The sequence below is a fragment of the Cryptotermes secundus genome, unplaced genomic scaffold (assembly GCF_002891405.2).
Source record: "Cryptotermes secundus unplaced genomic scaffold, Csec_1.0 scaffold1979, whole genome shotgun sequence".
Lineage (NCBI taxonomy): Eukaryota > Metazoa > Arthropoda > Insecta > Blattodea > Kalotermitidae > Cryptotermes > Cryptotermes secundus.
Genome location: NW_019732005.1, coordinates 531,216 through 548,288, shown reverse-complemented (window position 1 = coordinate 548,288; position 17,073 = coordinate 531,216). Strand labels below are relative to the sequence as shown.

The 17,073-nt window shown below is 43.0% G+C and overlaps 2 protein-coding genes across 2 annotated transcripts in view; one reads left to right on the top strand and one right to left on the bottom strand.

Annotated features, from left to right (window-relative positions):
• Positions 1–2,467, top strand: part of LOC111867546 — a 5,823-nt gene extending 3,356 nt beyond the window's left edge. The window contains exons 2-3 of the mRNA XM_023857525.2: positions 558–677; positions 1,923–2,467. Of these exons, the coding sequence (XP_023713293.1) occupies positions 558–677; positions 1,923–2,020 (218 nt within the window). The 3' untranslated portion in view covers positions 2,021–2,467. The remainder of the gene's footprint in view (positions 1–557; positions 678–1,922) is intronic.
• A 2,477-nt stretch (positions 2,468–4,944) lies between these two features.
• LOC111867543 (putative vacuolar protein sorting-associated protein TDA6) lies at positions 4,945–16,590 on the bottom strand. The gene is made up of 5 exons (XM_023857521.2): positions 16,197–16,590; positions 12,413–12,571; positions 11,038–11,321; positions 9,324–9,546; positions 4,945–6,229 (listed from the first exon to the last, which is right to left on the bottom strand). Exons 1-5 carry the CDS (start codon positions 16,300–16,302, stop codon positions 5,982–5,984), a joined length of 1,020 nt encoding a protein of 339 aa, XP_023713289.1. The 5' UTR covers positions 16,303–16,590; the 3' UTR covers positions 4,945–5,981.
• Positions 16,591–17,073: the final 483 nt, after the last annotated feature.

Sequence of the window (17,073 nt, the reverse complement as noted above, 5' to 3'; positions counted from 1 at the left end):
TATTATTATTATTATTATTACTATTATTATTGGAGGGGGTGGGTTTCCCCATGCACCGCGACTAATAGTCTATTGTACGTCCCCCTTTGATATTCTACCAGTCGCCATACCTTACCGGTACTGGTATACAGTATACACAGACGGATAATAACAATAGTGAACTGTCTGCGTCGTCCATGTTTAGTCGGGGTCACCAACGAGGTCGGCCCTCGGTACCTGATATTTCCCCCATCTACCAGAGGCATTGGAAACTACTTGGGCGGGAAACTTGCCTAATTTTGCTCAGAGGTCTCCTAGAGACATGAGGATCTTTTACGTGCCGTAAATCTACGACACGGGACCCACGGCTTAAAGTCCCTCCCGGAGGACTTGTTCCCTGATTTTTTCCGCGTACCTTGAGTCATGAGGTGGGAACGTTACTCCTAGACTACGGAGTGCCATACTCGTAAACCATCATCAGAACTCCTTTAGACTTTTCCACCTCAACCAAAAACAAATAACCTTGCAGGTGATGTGTTATAATTACAGCCTGATTGACAATGGCAGATTCTTTGCAGGGTTGGGTGATACATGCGAAGAAAGTGCGGAGTGCCTTGTGTCATCTGCGGCGTGTAGCTTAGGCAGATGTCAGTGTGAACAGGGCTTCAGTCCCAGTGAAGACAACAGCAAATGCATTGGTAATGGTAAACATTTTACCTCACCTATGACTCTATTATATATCGTACAGAAGAGAACTTAGTAACAAAGTTAAAGTCATACTTAGCTAAGTTCTGACATATTTCCTTAAGAGGCATTTTAATCCAATCAACCCGAAGGTTAGGAATCTGGGTAGCTCAGTTAGTATAGAGACAGGTTAAGGGCTGGACAGCCGGGGTTCGATTGCTGGCAGGGGTAAATTTCTTCTTTTCTCCATAAAGTTCAGACGGGCTATGGGGCCCAAACAGTCTCCTATAAAATTGGGGGCTGTTTCCCTGGCGCTAAAACAGCAGAGAGTGAAGCTGACCACTCACCTCCATCTAGTGCCGAACTCGTGAATAGTGGAATTATTCCTTCACTCTCACGTACAAGTTCATGGCGTGGTGCTTAACAAAGTAAGCACAGGGGAAACTTTACTTTTACTTTCTTTTTACCTACTCCTAGGTTTCCAAAGTGTTCTCTCATTTTTGGGGTTTTCAACCGAATGTTGTATCTATTTCTGGTATTTCCAATGCGTGTTAATTGTCCCTTCAGTATATTGCGAAATCTAAAAAGACACTTTGATATAAATTTTCATGACACATTAATCAAACATAGACTGAGTACGGCCATTACCTATTTCTTCGGCGCTATATATAGTCTATCTTACTGAGAGCGTCGTTTAATAAATTAAAAAAATATATATATATTTCTACGTGTGAGATTTGGGGCTCTATATGCGATGATTTTGTTGAATACAATCTTCCCGGGTGTGAATCTATATAGTCGTATAAAATTTAATGGACGTTTCGGAGAAACACACTACGAGCATATTTAAAACCACTTGCTTCAGCCTATGGAAACCGGTTCACGGCATAAAATAACTCCGTGACCTGCAGTCCGCAAGCGAATTATACTGACCGAGCGACCGCCGCTTGTCGGCGCAGTTAGTGCCAACGTTAGCGGATAGAGGGTGTCACGTGGTCAGCGCAACGGATCTCCATGGCCGTTAATTTCGGTTTCTAGACCGGAAACCCACTTGCTTACTGCTTCATATTTGGTCGTTTCCTTGTTCGACCCACACTTCGACACTGAAGATGGAAACAGTCAATTCCTCTGAAACGTCTGTTAACTTCTATTCTATTACATAGAATCATTTCCAGGCAGTCAGAATTCTTCATAAGTACCACTGTGAAAACCTCGGATCATACGCAGAATTCTTCACGTCTTTACTGGTTTCATTGCAGGTGAAAATGGACAGGAACCATCTCAGTACTCCTTACGTGTTCTGGTGATCACATTCGTTCTGCCAAAAATGTCTGAGTACTTCAAATGCTCATTATAAACAACTACAAGATGATTGAAACCGTTTCCATGACCGTGTGTATATAGCATTATTTATTCCGTTTGATGGTCGTGAAGTTGCAACCAAATCAGGCTTCCAGCAACACAACATTACTCTACACTATTAACGAGTTAGCAAAAAAGAAAAACAACTTTTGAGATTTTCAGGATGTTGATTCTTCCGGCTGTGGTCTTCTGGGTTGTTATGCGTATCATCATACACATCACTTCGGCCTTGAATATATAGGTAGCATGTTTTCCCGAAATGTTGTTATACAAGACTACATGCTGTCTCAACCCAGAAGACCACAGTTTGATATTAACAGAAAGATTGAGTTTCGCATCTGTGGAGAGTATTTCTAATAAGATCTCTCAAACACGTGTATTAGCAGAGGCTTGCACGCCAATACTTGAAGGCGTTGTTTATGACAAAATGTTAAGTACAACTACTGGAATAAAATGAAATATATATTGTTTATATATTGTCATATATTCATTTCATTAAGTCCTATAATTTCCATGTCATCTGAAGTAACTTATTTTTAATTTTGCAGTATGTAACCTGCTAAATGCCGGTCACGGTAGCCGAGCGGTCTAAGGCATGCACTGTCTTCGCTTGCTCGGAAGCCGGGATCGTGGGTTCGGATCGGTTTCCTGTGAGGTACGAACTGAATTCTTATATATTATTCTTATACACTGCCGGTCACAGTAGCCGAGCGGTCTAAGGCATGAACTGTCTTCGCTCGCTCGGAAGCCGGGATCGTGGGTTCGGATCTGTTTCCTGTGAGGTACGGACTGAATTCTTATATATTATTCTTATACACTGCCGGTCACGGTAGCCGCGCAGTCTAAGGCATGCACTGTCTTCGCTCGCTCGGAAGCCGGGATCGTGGGTTCGAATCCCACTCAAGGCATGGATGTTTAGTATGTGTGTGTGCGTGTTTCTGTGTTTGTGTACAGGTAAAGGCCTTGCGACGAGCTGATTACCCGCCCAAGGAGTCCTACCGAATGTGTAAGATCTAGAAAAACCGAAGTGAACGGAGAAGTTCATGGAGGTAGGCCTAGGCCCACTGGGGCTATAGTGCCAAGGAAAACAAAAACCCTGCTAAACAGAGGAGCGCCACCAAATATGCGCGCAATTTAGACGTACTAACTTTCTGATGCCGGTCACAGTGGCCGCGCGGTCTAAGGCATGTACCGTTTTCGAACGCTCGAACATTGGGACCGTGGGTTCAAATCCCTCTCCAGGCATGGATGTCTGTGTGTGTGTGCGCTTATTTTGTGTTTGTGTTGTTCTGTGTTTAGATAGTGGTCTTGCAACGGGCATGGAGCCCTACCGACTGTGTATAGATTAAGAAACTGAAAAATCGGCGAAGGTTGGAGGAGATGTGACTGCTCAGTCGGTATAGGGACCACACTAAGAGCTAGACGATCGAGGACTCGGGGTTCAATTCCTGGTAGAGTCAGGATGCTTTTCGGGATTGCTCGTGTTTTGGAATTTGTTTTTCCGGTATTCTAAAGAACGTTAAAGAAGGCAAAGTTTCGGAAACTGGATCTGTTTCCATCTTCAGTTGAGGGGGTGGGATATACCTGCTCTTCCGGGTCCGTTTGAAAGTGCTAACCTCAATCACTGAACCTCCACATCCAAAATGACCGTAATTTTTGTACTTACGTGTATTTATGTTTCGGGTCCGGTCTAGAAAACCGAGATTAACGGCCGTTGGGATCCGTTGCGCTGGCCACGCCACACCCTTTATCCGCAAAATTTGACACTAACTTCGCCGACAAGCGGCGGTAGCTCGGTCGGTATAGTTCGCTTGCGGAATACAGGCAACAGAGTTTTTAACTTTTCGGCAAGTGCCGTGTAATTAAAATTAGGCGCTGAGGAGCAGGAACTGCATACAATTACACAGTAATGTTCGTTCCATTTTTCTCTGTTTATATGCCTCCGTACCTAGTGACATTAAAAGAGTGTTACATAAAATGTTTCATATCTTAAACTCTTCCTCTAGTGCTTGAAAACTTGCTAATCAACATAGGAAGAAAAATAATTAATTGTCTTCTGACTAATTAGTTAGTTATTTGGAGAGGGTGGGTTTCCCCATGCACTTAGAGTATTGGTCCATTGTTCTTTCCTCTATGATTCTACCAGTCTCTATATCCTACCGGTACTGGTGCTTACCATCAGTCCCCCCCCAGCCAGCGAGACCGGCCCTACTAGCTGAGCGGTATCTATAACGCTTTCCCCATCTACCAGAGGTATTAGAGACTGCTGTTGGGCGGGAAACTCCGTAATTTGGCTCAGTGACCTCCTTAGGAGATATGTGGTTCTTTTACGTGCCGTAAAGCTACGACACGGGACCCACGGCTTAAAGTCCCTCCCGGAGGACTTGTTCCCTAAACTTTTCCGCCCTTAAAAATTCGACGACCTCCGCCGGTTATTTGAACCCGCGTACTACGAGTCATGAGGTGGGAACGTTACCTCTAGACTACGGAGGCCGCTCTTCTGACTGATAATATAGGCGTAACACTGGATGCGTATTATTATTATTATTATTATTATTACTCATTACGTGACTTTAGTCGGTAAGTGTACTATGCCGACAGGGCGACCCCCGCTTGTCGGCGAAGTTAGTACCAACTTTAGCGGATAGAGGATGTCGCGTGGTCAGCGCAACGAATCCCCACGGCCGTTAATTTCGGTTTTCTAGACCGGATATTATTATTATTATTACTATTATTGTCACGAATATCAGTGACTAAAGACGGAGTTCTGACTGGTAATTGGATACATTGACCACCTACAGGTCGTAACTACAAATAATTATTACACTATTGCTGATTTACATAATTTTTAATCACTCCACACTAATCTTCTCAGTCTATTTCCACTAGTCTTCACTGTCCGTTTCCTGGCAACGGATTTATAACACAGGAACTATAAGAGTCTCACTTAATCACACACTCCCAATATCACTGTGCTGCAACGCATGCAACGTCACACACTAGGTTTTCTAATTGTTCTTCTGGCCACACTGCTGTTCCCTTAGAACTTCGGAACTCATGTGAAGTCCATCTGTTACTCACTCCTCCAGCTTACGACTGACTGCGAACGACTTTTACAGTCCCCCACAAACCTTCGTCGCGGATCTACAGAAAACACGTCAAGTGGTCTCTATCCACTGTTGTGTGACGTCACTGCCTACGCGCAAGTACCGAGCCGTTGTTTTGAAACGGGTTGCATTAAACCGCTGTTCTATTTTTCTAGCGTGTATTACTTAGAAACTGTCGTTCCTGTTGCTCAACCTCTTTTACATGGAGCAAATATATCATATTATTATTATTATTGAAACACACACAACTGAATTATTATAATCCAATGGAGCAAAGATTTTATTAGTTGCTTAGCAAGTCAAGATATTCTTTGACTCTTATGAGACTCGAAGGCTCAATAACGTTTTCATAAGAGCACGCTCCTAGTCCCTATCCTGAGCCAGATGAATCCGGTCTGCATCCTGCTTCATTAAAATCCTTCTCAAAATTATCATCCAGTCTTAGGTCTCCTAACTGGTCCTTTGAATGCTTTTCGACTAATACGCATGTCTGATTTCCCCCCTCCATCAAAGCGCTTTCTTAACCTGCTTTCCTTATTTGATGTTGGAAGCTTGCATTTTCGCGGCCATATTCCTCTTAATCTTAATTGACTCTTCCCCGTATACTCTCCTTCTAGCAGTGTTTCCATTTTATATAGGTCAATGGACGAATACTTTCCAATCCCTTCTTTCTTCCCACAGCCCTTCCTTCTAAATTTCTCACAATTTCTTCTTTCCTTTCCTGCTCTCTTCCAATCTTTCACCGAGTCATCCTTTTCTGATTCGTTTCAGAGGCCACTTTTCTTTGAATTATATTTCTAACGCTCCTCACGGCATTCTTTCATTTTCTTCATGCTAATATTTATTAACTCAGCACTTAAAGTGGTTCTCCTTCATTGGGATCCCGGTCGGCCCGTCGGAGTACTGACAGATACTCAGCGCAAGCCTGGCCACGGGATGACATTTACTTTTGGGGTTACCCCAACGGCCCCGGAACTGCAACCATGCAGGAAGCATTGCAGAGTCATGTATCACTTGTACGTGTTTCCAAGTTGGCCACAGCTCGCCGTATCCTGTGTCGTCATGCAGCCCAGCCACTTTCACGTACTTGTGTCTACCTGTACACAGCGCACGGGGTTAATCATACTCACAATCTAACTTATTCACAACAAAACAAAACAAAGTCTGTGGTTTTAGTCCGCAAGCGAACTATACCGACCGAGCGACCGCCGCTTGTCGGCAAAGTTAGTGCCAACTTCAGTGGATAGAGGGTGTCGCGTGGTCAGCGCAAAGAATCCCCACGGCCGTTAACCTCAGTTGTCTAGACCGGAGCCTTTATTTCCTTGAAACAGCTCCTCAATTATCCTCATGAGGCTGAGTGGACCCCGTTCCAGGCCCAATACTTCTCAGAAAAGCTGGTAGCGCCGGGAATCGAACCCGAACCTCTGGTTCTGTAGCCAGTAGACCACAGAGGCGGTCAATTTAAGGTATTAACACTTAAAAAAATATAACGAGGACATATAACAATACAACAGACACTCAGAATTACGCAAATACATTAAGTAAACTAGAAAAAATAGAGTTAACAGAGAAGAATGTTCAGTAAAGCAGAATTAAGTTCTTGAATAATAAAAAGCTTTAAAAATTAAATTTCAACTGTAATTTGGAAGTCAGCTTCAGTTGAGTTTGTAACTGGTATCTAGAATATTCATTAAGGATGGATAAGTAATTTTAATTCTTAAATACGATGCAATCGATACTTTTCTTTTCAGGTTTATATATATTTTAGATATAAATTACAAATTGTAAATTAAGAGGATTCTTCTGTGTTTGAATTTGTAACTGTTTATCGGCAGTAGAATGACAATGGTGAATAATGGATTTAAATGAATGCGTAAGGAAGCGGTCGGGGCCTAATTTAACGCGTTTTTCCGGCATTTGCCTGGAGGAACTAAGAAAATCCAAGGAAACCTCAGACAGGGCAGTCGGTGGTTGGGACAAAATTCGAATCCGGCATCTCGCAGCTTGAACCAGTTTGCTCAGTATTTTCACTGTGAACCAAATCGTTCCCTTCATGAACACTTCCCTGAACGATGAGATATGTAGGGAATAACATAAAAATGAATTGTAAACCAAAGACAACTTGACGATAAATTTTTCTAGCTAATTAAATTTGAAGGTATTATCTATATTACTCAATTGATTTTGATTAAATTTGACATTCGGGGGGCTATAGGTTAGATGTACGAATTCATCATATCGTGAAAAAGACCACGTGAGACTCCAGGGCCTGGATGGTGAGTAATATTTAAACGTATCTTTAAGACAAAGGGGTATGTGGCTGGGGACTGGATTCATGCGTGTCACGATACAGCCCAGTGGCGCGGTTTTATGAACACAATAACGAATATTGAGGTTTACCGACTAAAATTTTGTAAGCAATTCTCATCTACCCCATGGACGTTACATTCCATGCCCCTTCAGTCTTGTTTCAATTACCCCAATCGTACACAATTATAAATAAACAGAAATGACGAAGTTCTTCTTTAAGTAATTTCCTGCACCCTCTCCTTACTATCCAAGTTCTCAGACATAATATAGGTTCTTCCTTCAGGACGAAAACCAATTTCATATCCACGCAAAACCATAAATAAATCAATACAGTTTTGTATAGAATATTCTAATGTTTACGTTTTTAGATAGGACATAGGAAAACATGAACATATATAGAAAAATTGTCCCCTCAATACAATATCCTCTTCATCTACAGGTCACATTTTTCTGAAATATAACACCGTGCAGTTCGGAGGGAGCTCGTTAGCTTGACATCTGCTTCCGCTGGTCTCTTGCTTCGCTTACTCCTCGATCCTGAACATGGGGAAGATATATTTCTCCGAAACGTCACTTCTCTCCGATCTACACATAGTTACAACTGACAAGACAGTACTTTTCATAGCCACTGCAGTCCAACAATCCTCTAATTTCATCGTGAAATCGACACAAGCATTCTGACTCTAGCCGTCGTTTCGAAATCTTTTAAAGTTGCCATATTTGTGAAGGTTTTGTTGTTGTGATTTTGCCCTGCATTCTGGTGGCCAGACATGTGCATATATATATATATATATGTCTTTACGGTGTCTTCTAGACTAACTTCCTTACTGACTTTAATTAGAGTTTCTGTGTTCCTTTCTGTCTAATTCTTCTTTCGTCTAGTATAGTATGACATAGAGACCCGTTGCTAGGCAACGACCGAGGCACAAACAACGAGACGACAGTTGCTACGCAACAGCTTAGTAAAACGCAACGGTACAGGAGCCTTTGCTAGGCAACGGCCAGTGTGCAATATTGGAAGTACGTTGGAAGTGGTGATTTCTGTGCGCTCCGCTCTGAGGCTACATCACTCGACCGACCGAGTTGCAGTGCAGTTGAGTATAGTGGAGTGAATTGGGCTGGTTGGTGAACATTCAGTAGTTAGAGGGCTGCTACAGATCAGTACTTGTGAGCCGTTGTTAGAAGCTGGTAGCTGAGTCATGATGATAATTCGGGAACCCAGAGGAAAGGGAAAGTCCACCGTTGAGAGCCGCTACCGACAAACGACTAGGGAAGACTGAAAGACTTAGTGTGTAGGTTAGTAAACTGTAGAGTGTGAGAATTAGTGATAGTGCTGTAGTTACTTGTGGTTACGAGTTGTGTGTAGAAATGCTCAATAAACCTAATTACTAATCAAAACCCCGCCTACAGTCATTCTATCACGTGGAAATATTAATATCATCAGCACAGACAACAGAGTACAGAGTAATATCTGATCACTTCAAGTTTATCCATTTATATACGAATTTGTATACCGTATATTTGATTAAAATTATATTTTGCACTGGCATAGTGTATGCTCGTCACTACTATTAGCATGATTTTTTAAGTAAAAGCAAGAAAATTAGGAACAAGCAATGGACTAATAATAGTAGTAGGAACGAGAATGATTTTTACAATATTGACAGTAGTAATAAGTTACTAGTCTTAATGAGATACATGGTTAAGGATTTATTCATAATTTCGTACAATGTTCAGCTTTGGGAGAAAATGGAAATAAAATTTTATATAGACATTTAAGGTTCGTAATTCAATTTTCCTACGCACAGGAATGTCGGCGAAATGACACGTGTTTTCTGTATCTGCAATTATTCAGTCATATACTTGTTCACCATAACTTACCAGGAGCAGTCCAGAGACCATGCGAACCTCTCGCAGCAAAGAGTATAGGATGCTGTCCTACAGAGGTAACATTAGCCCTGGGAGGAAATACGGGTCTCTGTAGCACCCCTTTTCGTACTTCCTGACGATCGTACTCAAAAGCCCCAATTGCAGCATTGTACCAGTAGAAGGCACCAGCGTCGTGGGTGGACACGTACATTGCAGAAGGGAGGCTGCCATGACCCTAGAAACAGCCAATGCGTTTGGGTACAAAAAGCCCCAAATTACAGGGCTATTATAAATGATTTTAGGGATGAGAAATGAGTGCATTATCGAAACGGCTAGAGACATAGACATAAAACAACTTGAAACAGCAAGTAAACTCGTGAAGTTTGCTTTGGATATCAGCCGCGAGTAGCGCTCCGATCACTATCAAAATAAAATGGCGTGTCAAGTGCAAAGGGCACAAATTTGCTTATGGTTTCACGTGATAAGTTAGGACACATTGGTCTCCCAGATTCCCGGACCTCAATCCATGTGGGTTCTGTCTATGGGGATGTGTAAAAGACCACGTATCCAATCTCCGATGCCGCAGTCTCTTCAGAAACTTTGACAGTGAATTTCGCAGGGCGTAGCCAAAGTCGATGAGACACAGTTGCGGGGTACATGGGAACTATCCGAAAATTGCGTTGACTTTTGTACAGTAACTATCCAATATTTATTGAACATCTATAGATCAATTTTATGAGTCTCCATGCTGGTTTCAAGTTGACTCGTGTTCATAACAGTTTCGAAAACACATTAACTTCCCACGACCCAAATCATTTATAATAGCACTTTATAAAACACAGCCAATACCAGAAACATTATATAACATCAACTGAATATTATTCTGAAGCGACGTAATTCAGCATAACAAGATACGCGCAAATTTACTAGCACATAATTACATGTAAAAATTAATCGAATTCTATATAATTTACTGTTTCGCATATTTTTATACGTTTCTGTGGTCTAGTGGTCAGCGTTCCTAAATACAGATACAAAGACCCGGGTTCGATTCCCAGTGCTGCCAAATTTTCTGAAAAATAGTGGGTCTGGAACGAGGTCCACTCAGCCTCGTGAGGATAATTGGGGAGCTATTTTAGGAAATAGCGGCTCCTGTCTAGAAAACCGAGATTAAGGGCTGTGGGGATCCGTTGCGCTGACCACGTGATATTCTTTATCCGTTAAAATTGGCACTAACTTCGCCGACAAGCGGCGGTCGCTCGGTCGGTATAGTTCGCTTGCGGACTAAAGCAACTGAGTTTTTTTCTCTGTGTGGCAGGTAATATCAAAATTTGAACCATGGACTCAAACAGGATGACATCATAAAATTTTGTTACTATTATACGAATATTTGCCTCTTGTCTGCGCACAGAAACACATCTGCTGAAATAGGGATTTTAGCATGAATGTCTCATACAGAAGCACAATGCTCGGACTCAATACTGCAAGTGGAGGAAGAAGAAAGAGGGGGGAAAGTGAAGACAGTGCAATGAAATAAAATATTAAAGAAATAAAGTAAGAACAACAGAAGAAGAAATGAAGAGAAGGAAATAAAAAGGCAGAAATCTAAATGAATAAATCAGGAAGACAAGAAACAAAAAAGAAAGGAGAGGCGAAAGTAAGAAACAAGAACCATTGCAGCGTGTGGGGTGCTACACAATGTGACGTAACACTCCACTAATCTCACCCGAAACTCGAGGCTCATGTGCTCCCAGTCGCCGATGTGGCTGCCGTACTCCCGGACTTTCCCCAGACACTGCGCGTTGAATGCAGGGACTGGCCACGTGCCAAACAGGCCTGTATCCACCATGCACAGGGGCTTCCCCTGACTGTATGGGTAGAACATCCAGTAGGTCACATGGAACAGCGCACTTTTGTTGGGACAAGTGCTGACCACTGCGTACACCGGAACCGCAGACAGGGCTGGGTTTGTCCCGTAGAGGAACGATGTCGAATCCAGTAGAAGCGAATCTAGAATTAAGAAGTGTGTTAGATGGCAGAGGTTGGAGTAAAGGCCCACAAACAGAGCAGACGACCCCGTTCTCGTGCGTGCTGTGGGCTTAAATGAATATTCTCATCACACTAGCATAGGACAATGCAGTACATTAAATATGTTAGAAAGAGATATGAACTTCTTGAAAACATTTAGTATTTTCCCCAGTAGCGTGTTCAGGTGTTCACAGGATATGCTGAAACAGCCACAACATGGAATATATTCCGCTTTCTGCGTAAACTATACAGTAACAGGCCGCCATTTTGGATATTTTTCATCAGCTGTTCCTTCTTCAGAAAAATACGTATGAAACAAGAGCATCAAATGCAGCGGAGAATTTTCCTTCAACTACGTCTTTGCTACGCAGGTCCAGATAAAACTCCCATAACTTTCATGCTCAATCAGATGGCTGCAAATTGGTTAAAAAGGTAAAGCTATCCTTGTTAACAGGCCGTGCAGGTCCATAAGGTCCTGAAACGTTGAGAGTCTCATATTTTCTAGACAACTGGCTCACATATGGTGGTGAGGTTGTCAGCCATAGCGCCGGCCGCCCTTTACCCCCAGGAAAATTCCTGGTATTTATTTATGTTAGAGGTTCAGTCAACCCGAACCCAGGGCACAGTGTGGCTAGGAGGATAAGGTCAATTGAAAAATGCAATGATCTCATTAAGAATTGAAACCGAGACCTTTCGGAATGTAGCATAGTGCCTCAATCAATTGCGCTACAGCGTGCGCCCTCCCAACAAATAACAAAAGTTAAAAAAGGCAACGCTGTCCCTGTGCTTACTTAATTAAGCAGTATGTTACTGAGATATAGGGGGGAGTGGAGGTATACTTCCACAATTCCTTACTTCGCACTAGAACTATTCTTTCATTTTTGTTAAGGTTGAAATTTGTGGAAATTGACCTTATTTGATTAAATCATTGCTATAAGAACGGCGCACTTCAGCCAATGACCTTCCGTATGTGCACCTAATGAAGTAACTGACCCTGGTATAGGGTGTACCACAATATTTACAAATTTCAGATCATAACGATGTCTGGAGTTCTGACAAGGCATGCAACATACCAATACTTAGCTTCGTAGCGAGGTACCAGGACTCTGAAAATTTCCCAGCGTTCCGGTGTGGCATGACGTGCTGGAGAAATCCGGAAACATCACTGGGGAAATAGCGCTCTCCTGGCGCAAGCCAAACCAGTGGAGCCCAGTGCCGTACAAGTTCCTCCACTGAAATCAGTTTTAGGACACAGCAAGCTTAAGAGCATTACAAGGCTGAATGGAGGGATTTTCTTAGCACTCTACCAGATTCTGATGTTTTGTGTGCACATCTCATATCTCGCATATACTTCGTCCCTCTCACTTTGAAGAAATCTGTGTGGTTTCGTTTCGTTGGTTATTTGTGACGCAGTCAATAACGAGAGCACACAGCGCCCCAATGATATTGTGGCACATTAACACGCAACAATAGAAGAAGCTGTGTTTTCTGTGGGTCCGCCCCAAGGCTATATAACGAGGGTCTGGGGCGGCTAGAATTAAAGGAGAGTCGAGCTCTGGAGCTGGCAGTTAGAGCAGAATAATTGAGGAGGGATGGCAAGAAAGTAATTAGGCTGCGTAGAAGAGACTTCATAGTGTACTACAATTACAGTGAGACTGTTACGAAGCCGTTGTCAGGATACGATTAATGAAGACTGAGGACACTAGTGTGTGTAACGATGAACTGTATAATGTGTGGAAATGGAGACAGAGCTATAATTAATTGTGGTTAAAATCTGAGTGTATAAGGTGGCAATAAATCAAATCATCCTAACCAAAACCCGTCTATAAGCCACGCACATCCCCCTAAAAATGAAAATATAATGATTGATGACGCGGAAGGAATTTGGAAAGCAGTGGTAGTGGCCTAATGGAGGATAGTCGGTGTCTCGGCGAAAATTCGGGCCTAGCACCTCCCGAATACTAGTCTACAGCGTCACTGCTAGACCGGAAATGCGCGCGAAAGTAATGTGCTTAATATGTTCATCTCTTGCTTTGCAACTTACTTTACGATGATGTCAGCTTCTCAGATTGCATAGCGTAGAATAGTAGAACGCCTAGTGAATAACGCATTAGGAAGCATCTGGAAAGCAGCAGTCATGGACTAATCAGGCTACTATCACGGTATTTATCTGAAGAGGCTGAGAACGGACACGAACAACTTTAGTATAGCCAGTGTCCAGCCCGAAATTCCAACCGATCACTTCCTAAGCTCAAAAAGTTACCGCTACACCAACCTGTTTTAGCTCCCGGAATATTAGTTACAGTAATAAATTGGAGCCGGTCACGCTACCCGAGTGATCTAAGGCATACACTGTCTTCACTTGCTAGGAAGCCGGGATCGTGGGTTCGAATCCCACTCAGGACATGGATGTTCAGTGTTTGTGTGCATGCATATGTGTTTTTCTGTGTACAGGTAGAGGCCTTGCGACGAGCTGATCACCCACCAAAGGAGTTCTACCGAATGTCTAAGATCTAGTAAACCGAAGTGAAACGGAGAATTTCATGGAGGTAGGCCAAGGCCCAAATTGGGGCTGTAGCGCCAAAGGAAAAAAAAGTCGGAGAGGCAGACGTTATTGTAAAAGGTAAAGGTAGAGTTGCCCCTGAGCTCAACTAATTAAGCACTAAGCCATAAGGGCATAGGGGGGGAGTGAATGTATAGACCCACATTTTCTTGATCTCGGAACTACTTGGAAGTGAGTTGTCAGCTTCTAGCCCCGTTCAGGCCTCGGTACCCATTGAATAGGAGGCTGGGTGGTCTCCAGAGCTGTTCTGGACGACATGGAGAAGTGAAAATTCTTGCCTCTACTAGTACTCGAACTCCAACCCCTTGGTCATCCAGCTCGTAGCCAGTCGCTATGCAGACTGTGCTACCCCGTTTATAAACTGAGATGAAATGACGTGATTTCGGAAAATGTGTCTGCAGGCGACGAAACATTTTGTAATTTTATTATCTTGATGATGCAGACGAGTTCAGTAGCCCACTGTAGGTGTAGAGAGGTTGTAAATCTACTGTATTTGGGTTGATACCGTCAACACGCAGACTAAAGGCGACCTGGAACAATGAGCAGACCTGCACTATTCTCTCACTGGCAGAGGGGTGGGGGGTCGGCAAATATATGTGTTAATTGAGGAAGTCGAGGTTTCACAAGGTTTGATAAGCCCTGCTCTGTGGTATTTAATATATATCTTATTTAATTCTGTAGCGTTTCTTAGTATGGCAAGAACATAACAAGGTAAACCGAAAGGTCTGTACTGACCTAAGATCGCCGTGTCAAGCTGGCAACCCTTATTGATCGAACTTATTTATGAGTATTGTAAGTTTAAAATTTATTTAATTCCCTCAGAGCAAATGTACAATAACGCATAAGCGAACAGTGGAACATATTGTGACGTGCTCATTGCTAGGCAACGACTTGGTATATATATTCCCGCGGGAGCAAACGCGACCAACTATAGCACGTCCATTGTTAGGCAACGGATCANGACCTGGAACAATGAGCAGACCTGCACTATTCTCTCACTGGCAGAGGGGTGGGGGGTCGGCAAATATATGTGTTAATTGACTTTGACTTGNATTGCTAGGCAACGACTTGGTATATATATTCCCGCGGGAGCAAACGCGACCAACTATAGCACGTCCATTGTTAGGCAACGGATCAGAACACACGCCTTATTAACAACAGAGGTTGTGTTTTCTGCGTGGTACGTGCAAAGTGGTTATAAGAACTGCTCAGAAGTCAAGTGAGCAGTGAAGTTTGGAGTCAGTTGCTGTCAGATGTTGACAGAGTTCAGTTGAAAATTTGTTGCCGAGAACAGCGTCAAGTTCTGGAGATGGCAGTCGAAAGTGGTTGAGAATAAATATTAAGAAATTAATTAGACTGTGGAAAGAAAACTCCATGTGTGATTTTAAGCTACAGTGAGAATGTTATAAATCCGTTACCTGGATACGACTAGTGAAGACTGAGAACCCTATTGCGTGTGTAACAGTGAACTGGAGGGTGTATAGAATACAGATAGCGTTGTAGTGGCTGTTGTCCCAAAATGTGTGAACGTATAAGGTGCAACAAATCCAATCATGCAATCCAAAACCCGTCTTATTAGTCACCCAATCGCGTGACAATAATTTCGGGTTGAGGTTCTCACAGCGGTAGCTCTTAAATTTCCCGTTTTATGGAGCATAAGGTAAAGTTGTCGGTGTGCTGAATTAGTTGAACATTATACCATGAAGACATATGAGGGAGTCGAGGTATAGCACAACCATTCTTGACCTCGGCACTAGATGGAAATAGAAATAGTCCGGTTAAAGTCAATTGATGTTTCGGAGACATACACTGCCTCCATTTTCAGGGCCGAAGACTAAGCAATAGCTAGAAGTAAGAAAGAGAATGTAATATGTTTCTCTAAAACGCCAATTAACTAACAACGGACTACGCGGCGCTTATCACAGAAGACAGAACTCCTCATTCGAATGTATATTATGGGTNCATATGAGGGAGTCGAGGTATAGCACAACCATTCTTGACCTCGGCACTAGATGGAAATAGAAATAGTCCGGTTAAAGTCAATTGATGTTTCGGAGACATACACTGCCTCCATTTTCAGAGACGAAGAGTAAGCCTTTAAGAAGCCAGCAAGGAGCTAGCAGTAAGAAAGAGGATGTACTACGTTTCTATAAAACGCCAATTAACTTACAACGGACTACGCGGCGCTGTATCACAGAAGACAGAACACCTCATTCGAATGTATATTATGGGCTTCCACGTAAAGTATTTCACTTTTCCGGTTCGTGCAAAAAGAATGCCTAACTCCTACTCACCACGATGCATTCTCCTACTCCATTCCCAACCGCTCGCATCCGTCTGCCGTTCTGCACTCTCTCCGAATACGATGCTGATAACAAGAAGCACGAAGAACAAGTCCATTGACCAGATTGTGTACAGGCACTGTGATTCAGTTGTATACTAAGCGTAGCCTTCTGAAATGAGGCAGAACTCATGGCTGCCACATGAATTCCTCACACGTCCGAGCTATGAAATGAGTTGGTTTCTTTCTTCGCAACGCTGACTCGGTAGTACCTTTACGTCATCGCTTTCACTGGTGTCCGACTGTCAGTAAGCGGCGGGATTAAATCCTCCGGAACTTTGGAAGGAGAACTATCTCAGGGATATATCAATTTACATTAGTTTCCAATATTAGCTCAGTCGGTATAGTGTCTACGCTACCGGCTGTAACACGAGGAGTTGGGGTTTCACTGCCCTGGGCTCCATCCAGACTCCTATATTCGTACAATCGGTACTGGAAGCTGTTTCTCCGAAGGTTTAGCGGCAGAGGCGTGAAGCTGCCCACTCACTTTCATCTACTGCCACCATAAAAAGTGGCGGAGTTACAACTTCGCCTCCACGTTTGTCTTCATGGCGTGGTGGTTAATTAATTAAAGTCCAGGAATAATTTTACGATCATAAATGTTGAATTGAAGGACTGTTTGTGAATTATAAGCAGCTGGATTAAATTCCAATCAGCCACCTCCCTTCCCAAAATTATCGATTTCTAATAATAATGTACACGCCTGGTGGCACAAACAATGATAAAATTGAATATCTCTGAGGATTTGAATGATACTCGTGCAAGTTGCGAAGAAGGCCGCGCCATAGCTCAAGCGGTTAGTCCCTGGCTTCCCACCGCGGCGGCCCGGG